Source organism: Cupressus sempervirens, chromosome 1, assembly GCF_028749045.1.
Source record: "Cupressus sempervirens isolate cs-2001-9-10 chromosome 1, ASM2874904v1, whole genome shotgun sequence".
NCBI lineage: Eukaryota > Viridiplantae > Streptophyta > Pinopsida > Cupressales > Cupressaceae > Cupressus > Cupressus sempervirens.
Genome location: NC_143118.1, coordinates 739,909,804 through 739,917,160, shown reverse-complemented (window position 1 = coordinate 739,917,160; position 7,357 = coordinate 739,909,804). Strand labels below are relative to the sequence as shown.

The window sequence follows — 7,357 nt, the reverse complement described above, 5'->3', positions numbered from 1 at the left end:
AAAAATAGAAACCAATTTATTTTTTTAGACAAAAAAGGGTTTTGTCAAGGTATGTGTATCACCTTTCTAACCAAAAAAAAAAAAAAATCATTTCTATCTATACAAAACAAATTATAGTGGCCAAAATCAACCTATGTGTAATTTATCATTAATGTCACATTGTCATTGAATAGAATCTAGAGTTTCTAATGAAATTAAACAAAGGCCATTAAAATGACTAGGTATTAATGTTACCATTCTAACCTTGAAATAATTTTATCCTTATCATTATTTTAAGAAAACATTATTTTGATCAAAATGACCATAACTCTTTAAAAATGATTTTTTTTCTTATAGAACACTTCTTGAAGGAGATAATATATGCCACTTCAATTACTTTGGACAAAAAAAAATTGTTTTAGAAACTACACAAAAAATTATAGAAATCACTAGTTTACATCATCTTCAAATTATTTACGGTTTTTAGTAATACACATTTGAAAGTAAATATTTTTTGAATAACATCTATTCCAGTGTAAAAGTTGGCCAAAAATAGGAAATCATTATTGTGGCTTGACACATTATGGAGGTTATAAGTATCTTTAATATTATTAAAAATTTTTGGAGAGTCCCTGACTAACCAAACAATATTACAACCTTTTACTTTGGCTAAAGTAATCTCCTGTGAAGCAGTTATCACTTTGGCAACATGACTAGTTGGAATGCAAAGAGGCATAGAAATAGCTGCAATAAAACCACCTCCATCATTTCTTATATTCACCCCACATCTAGCTAGACCTAGATTTTCTTTTTGCGCTCTCTCAAAATTCATCTTGATCGATCTAATAGGGGGAGTTGTCCATAACAAGTTTTCTATTCCCACCTTCAAGAAATTTTCATCTCAGAAAAATTCATGTTATTCAAATCATCTCCATTATCATTTATAAGCACTTTTCTATGAAATATAAGGTTTTTTGTTAGTACTCTTCAAACTCTTCTCTCTAATGATATAGCTAGAGTCTTCTTGTCCCTGAAAATTCTATAATTTCTCTCTTTTTAGATGTTTCAAATAACATGATTATCGAAGTTTTTCAAAATTAGAATAGGATCCTTATTAGTGATTGGACATTGCCATTATTCAATGAATTTATGCATTCAATTGGGAAACACCCAACCAACATTCAATCTTTGGAGAATGAACTCCCAAACATATTGTTTAAGAGAATTACAAAAGAAGATGGTTAGTTGATTCACCTTCTTTATGATAAAGAAAACAATGATTATGAATAAAAAAACCTCTATTAGAAAGATTATCAATAGTTAAAAATTTTAATTGTAAGAAGAACCAAACAAACACATTAATCTTACAAATTCAAATTTTATTCCATGCATGAGCCCAAAAAGTAATTTCAGCATTTTTTAACCACAAAGAATACATAGAAGAAGCAAAATACCTATTATTGGGATTTAGAGAGAAAACCAACACATCTTCTTAAATAGGCCTAATAAACCAAACATTAAGTTAGGAGTTATGTTTTTATGAGAAGTTTAATTTTTAAGAGGAAATTTTTCTTTGTGTCTCCCTAATCATTCAAATTTGTAATAAGAAATTTATTAATGGTCAAAAGTTTAAATTTTCTATGTAGGAAGGGAAAGTGGGCCAAGTAATTTTAGCTCAAAAATTTTGATGTTGCATTTTACTTATGAAACTCTTACCAATTGTATAAAAAGTTTACTAAGTGGCTTAAAGTAATTGTGATTGTTATAGAAATCTATTATATTCAAGGCTATCAAAATTTTTTATTTTGTACATAATGCAACCCATTATGAATTAAGTGTCAATGTTTATATCTATGAATTTCACAATGATATCAAATTTATTAAAAGACTCAAGGAACCAATTATATTATAAAGATGCATCCTTTGAATAATTGAAACTATCTTTCCATATCTAGCATGACTATCATCTCAATGTATTTTTGGAGTTGAACACATTTAATTATGGTAATGATTATGGTGTATTCTTTGGAAATAATTTAAAATCTACCTCCAAGAAACTTCTATGTCTTTTTAATAGATGATGTTTACCCTTTTTGTGACTAGCCATTTTAATGGATAGGGGATCTATTTATAAGAAGAAAGATTTTTCCCAATGTAGTATTAAGGAAGTGAAAGAGATGGGGTAGTATTGTATAAGGTTGAGCCTCAAGACTATAAAGAACCTACCCACAAAGATAAGTTTTGTGACAATTTCTGAAATACAAGTTTAATTAGCTAATTTTAATCTATAAAAGGGTTCAATAGAAGGCTTTTTATAAAGTTTGTCTATTCATGACAACAAGCGCATGTGTCCATTGGTGTTGTTATATTTTAGATAATGTAGATCTCAATTTTCAAGCTACAAGGATTGATTATAGTAGTAAAACAGTTGAATGAAAGAGTGTGGAAGACACGAATATAATTTAGAGAAATTTTATCAGAATGAGTGAGAGCTTGTTTGTGATTTTGTCAAAAAATAAGTATGAAAGATCTTCTCGTCCTACCTTCTCTTTCATTTTCTTATTCATTATGAAGTATTTCACTTTAGTTTGTAGATTCTCCACCTACTATGGTTATGATTTCACAAATTTGAATCATATCCCTAATAGTGGGAAAATTATTGTGATATTCTTTCTTCTTCAATCCCTTAGTCATTACATGAGCCAAGGGCCTTCTTCTCATCTAAACCAAGTGCTTTTGTATGTCATCTACCGATATAGTTTTAGTTCATATATGAATATGTTAAATTTAGTATGTCTTTTTTTATGGGTAGGTTCATAACTTATCCCTTGTTAGAAGAAACCTCAAATAGGTTAGTGAGAATTGAATTATTTGGTAGAGAGTTGTTCCATAGTCCCTCAATGGAGAACCCTATTTCTAATAAGATGGGAGAAAACTCCCCCTCTATGAATAAGGAAAAATGATTATCCTTCATTTCCTTTGAAGAAGCCCTTCCTGATATCACCTATCCTAAGAGAAAACCACCTTCACAGAAGCTTACTAGTTCCAAACATTTTAAAACCAATGAGATAGGTAAGAATACTTACATTTATGTTGACAAGAACAATATTGGGATTGAAACAAAATTTGAATCTTGGGGTGAAAAAAAAGGTGATTGCTCTAGTGAATAGGGAAATTAGTTGATCTTAGCTTAACGAAGGTTTATGAAACCTACTCATAAAAATTGAATTAAGAAAAGGAATATGGAGGAAGATGCGATGTTGAAAATAAACCAAGTGTTTTAGCTAAATAAGTGTGACAAGCTAGGGTTGTCCTTACAACAAAAGATCAACCAACAATGCCCAATACAACCATACGACCTATAGAACACAATAGGTAGTTAAGCCATAACATGAATCCCAAAGGGAAACATTGGTGGTTCGTCCAATAATCCCCCATTGGTGTTTTCCAAGGAGAGTCAAATCTATTAAAAAGCTTTGATACCACTTGTTAGAATTTAGGGTTGTTGTTGCACTTAAAATCAACCTTTGATGCCCAACGTAACAACAAGGCTTATAGAACACTTAAGATAGTTAAGCCATGTCATGAATCTCTAAGGGAAACATTAGTGGCTTGTCCAAAAAGAGATGGACGAAAGTTATAATTCATATGATGAGATCTATGAAATGGAGGTCGGACGTCAATGATCAATAGAACATAGTGGAGGAAATATCTACTTAGCTCACTATCAATCTGAACAATATCATAAATTTTGGTGGTACCTCCCTTGTCCTTGTAGAGGAAGCTAAAGATAAGGATAAGCCTACTACCAAGAAAAACAGGAGATTTTCAATAAAAATGAAGATATCATGAATTTTGGTGGTACCTCCCTTGTCCTTGTAGAGGAAGCTAAAGATAAGGATAAGACCACTACCAAGAAAAACAGGAAATTTTCAATAAAGATGCCCTAATGAACTACATCAGGGACCTATAGAATAGAGCCATTATGCTCGAGAATCTTACTCTGAAGACTTTGTCTACTAGGGATTTCTATTCTACCTTCACTTCCTTGCGCAACATTTTTTATGGTCTTATGATGAAACGTGTGCTTGGAATTGTTAGAGAAACAACAAAAACCTGGGCATCAATTGCTGGAGATAATAGAGTTTCTTTTCAATGCAGTTTGCGACTGTTATACTATATTTTTTTATTATGTTTAAAATTGCTATTTGTAATGATACTATAAACAATATTCTGAATTATTTCTGGGACATTACACTCTTCCCTTGTGTGCAGCTATGTTTAGCTAGTGTTTAGATGTTCAGTGTTGTCAAAGAACTCTTTAATTAGTCTTTTATTATTTTGAGTGACGTTGACTGATTAGGGTCTAAAGCTATGCTTCCTTTTTTCTATTAGCATCCGATTGTTGTCTCCAAATTCAGGGCCGTCTCCAAAAGGAAATTACGGGCTCCACTTTTGATTCTTGACATTCAATTATCTTAAATGAGAGGCTAGAGAAGAGACTAATTGATTGACAGGAAAGGATAAACCATTACTTTTATTTTGTTGCAGGTTCCTTTCCAATTGGTGTTTTTTTCGATTTTTATGACATTGCTCCCAATGCTCTCCCCTATAAGCTCATTTATGTAATAAGGTTACGTTCTGTCTAGATTCAACAGCTTGTGGAGCACTTGAATGCGGTTCTGAGGGCACTAGCATTCGATCGCTTCCTGAGTTTTCACAAGCAAACGTGTCTTCCGAAGAATGTTGCGGAGCCCACACTATTTGTTACTCCCCTTCATCATTTTCCACCTGAAATTGCCACAAGCAGTCGCTGGATGCCATTCCTAAATTGTAAGCTTTTTTCCTTCCTGGGCAGGGGCTCTATACTGAAATTGTAAATGTGTTTTCGTGTTTGGCAGTTGGTCTTCTTCTGCACTATTCTCCATAAAGAGTACTTCGCCTATGGTTGGCGATTCCTCTTCATTCTTTCCTCCATCCGTACCATCTATATTTATACCACTTTTTGATTACTATGTTCAAACACCTATGCCACTTTTATTTAAAAGATTTTAAAAAACCGTCTAAAGAAATCATGTCGATGTATTTAAGTTGCATTCGAATACTATTAATGCGGAACCCGCTCACAATGGCAGTTGCATTATCCGGGAAAAACTCAAAGAAATATATGTTTCTGCAACAAATGCGTAACTAAAATACTCTCAATAACTCTATAAGTGCAGGCGTAGCAAAGCTTAACCACACAAACAAAGAGATCTATTGAAATTAGTGGTAGTAGGTAAAATTACAAAAGGGGGACCTTTAGTAAAGCGAACATTTTAAGTCAATGGTACAAACAACATTTGAAAAGACAGCAGAAAAAGACTACGCATGCCAGACCACTTACTGGATTATCTTTTGGCATCTAATTAATAAAGGAAAACCGTGAGAATAGTAGTTCTTACTGACCTTGACTGGAGTCTGTACAAACCTTAGGCAATCATTCAGGTTGTCGAAACCTTAAAATCACCTCACACGCAGGACAATGGGAGCGAAAAAGAACAGAGCTTCATAGACTCAGATCCACTCCAAACACAGTAACACTTGAAGAATCGGGAGATGTGGAAGAACGCACATCTTTACTTCGAGGATCTCGAAACTCAAGTGGCCTCGAGTCTTTCTTCTCCGATGAGTGAAAACCATAGAAACCAAATATAGACGATGAACAGGTAAATGGGATCAAATCATTGACTGATCCGTCCTGAACAGGAGCCCCCAACTCAGCGCCCGATTGTCTGTGAAGTGCCGAATGATTTACTAACAAGGGGCGTTGAAAGGGGAGATTAACGAGGGAGGCTTGTTGCTTATGGCGGAAGCTGATGAAAAGCTGTCGTAAGCCACTGGTACTGCATTCGAAGGACACAATATCTCCTGCCTGGAGGAACTTACACTTTGTGTAACGGCACCAGCCCTTGGTGAGTACATAGCTCTTACTACTGCTCCAGTACGAATACTTGAACCTCCACGTTTTGCCCACGTTGTCCTCGCAATTGAGAGTGACACCATCTACCATAGACACAACTTCAAGAGGGAGCCACATCCGAGCATGGAGCCTCGGAATGACCAGCCTGTTCAGCTTCCCAACATCACTCGGTGTCAAAATCTTTTCAAAGAGGTGCCTCCGCTGGTCCTCGGGCTTCATCACATTTGGAGATCCCTTGTAATAGTCGTGGAGCTCATCACGGTAGCTGTGTGTTCTCAGCATTTCAATGATCTCCGCCTTGGAATGCTGCCCTAGAAAGAAGGCCTCTTTAGGGTGAGCGTACCGAATAGGGCCGAAGTTGGTGATGGCTTTCTCACCACGGATCTTCATGGCTGCGGTATCGTAAGATTGTGCAGCGTCTTCTTCAGTGGTGAATGTGCCGAGCCACACGCGTCTGTGTTTCTCGTAGATCTGAGCACCCCACCGACCATTTGGCTGCGCGAGGACTCCTTTGTACTGCGATGACCGCTGTTTTCCCGATCCATTTGTACTCCCATCCTCCTCTTCGATGCCTCCGGAGATCTGGAAAGATATATTCCCAGTTCCACTCAACCTAGGTGAAGGGAAGATGGTTTTATCTTCAGAGGGTGTCACTGCAAGGATCGAATGTACCTGAGCCGTGAGCTTGATTTGGGTGTCGCTTAAATTTGATATTTCTCCAGCCTCGTGATTGTCGGTTTTGTCTGAGGTTTCGCCCAATGCTACTGGACAGCAGCTGCCCAAGCTCAGTCCCAAATCCTCGCTCGCTTTCCATCCCTGAAAATGCAGAGTCACACAGCTTTATGTCCCTTGCGAAGAACCAGAGTAACATAACCTATGGATCTCTTAGTATAACACCAATATAATTCAACCAACAAACTGCAAAAGAAACGGAAAAGCATATTTTTAAACAATAACGAACCTTTGGAAATGAAAAAGCAGACATAACAACTCAGCAAGCTCTTTTGACAAGTTAAGTTTGCAAGACCGTATTCCAGAGAACACCGCACTAAACTGATGTTTACCGTGCGACCGACTAGGAATGGAAAAATTTGATCTCGTTTCCGATGAAAAAGGGATATGTACACTGTACATGTTGCCTCTTAAGAAAATGAGAAGACACATCATTGAGGTTGCCCACTACCGACTCTCCGTTATTATAATACATATTTGCTGATTAAAGTTAACGCCCCCCTGAAGCTTTATGTTTCCCAATAACAATAAAGTGGCATTCTTACTAGAAACGGAAATCTATTCAACTGATAAGCCATCACATCGAATCCTGGCGTAACCAATAAAATCTGTCATAAATTTACCGCCTCAATCAAAAAAATCTTATTTTGTTAGTTAAATAGCAAACTAAATGTGTCTATTTGT

General features: G+C 35.6%; 1 protein-coding gene across 1 annotated transcript; it reads right to left on the bottom strand.

Annotated features, from left to right (window-relative positions):
- Positions 1-5,213: 5,213 nt before the first annotated feature.
- Positions 5,214-7,035, bottom strand: LOC149580039 (AP2/ERF and B3 domain-containing transcription factor ARF14-like). Its single transcript, XM_089812814.1, has 2 exons — positions 6,903-7,035; positions 5,214-6,757 (listed from the first exon to the last, which is right to left on the bottom strand). Exons 1-2 carry the CDS (start codon positions 6,924-6,926, stop codon positions 5,528-5,530), a joined length of 1,254 nt encoding a protein of 417 aa, XP_089668940.1. The 5' UTR covers positions 6,927-7,035; the 3' UTR covers positions 5,214-5,527.
- Between the last annotated feature and the right edge of the window lie 322 nt (positions 7,036-7,357).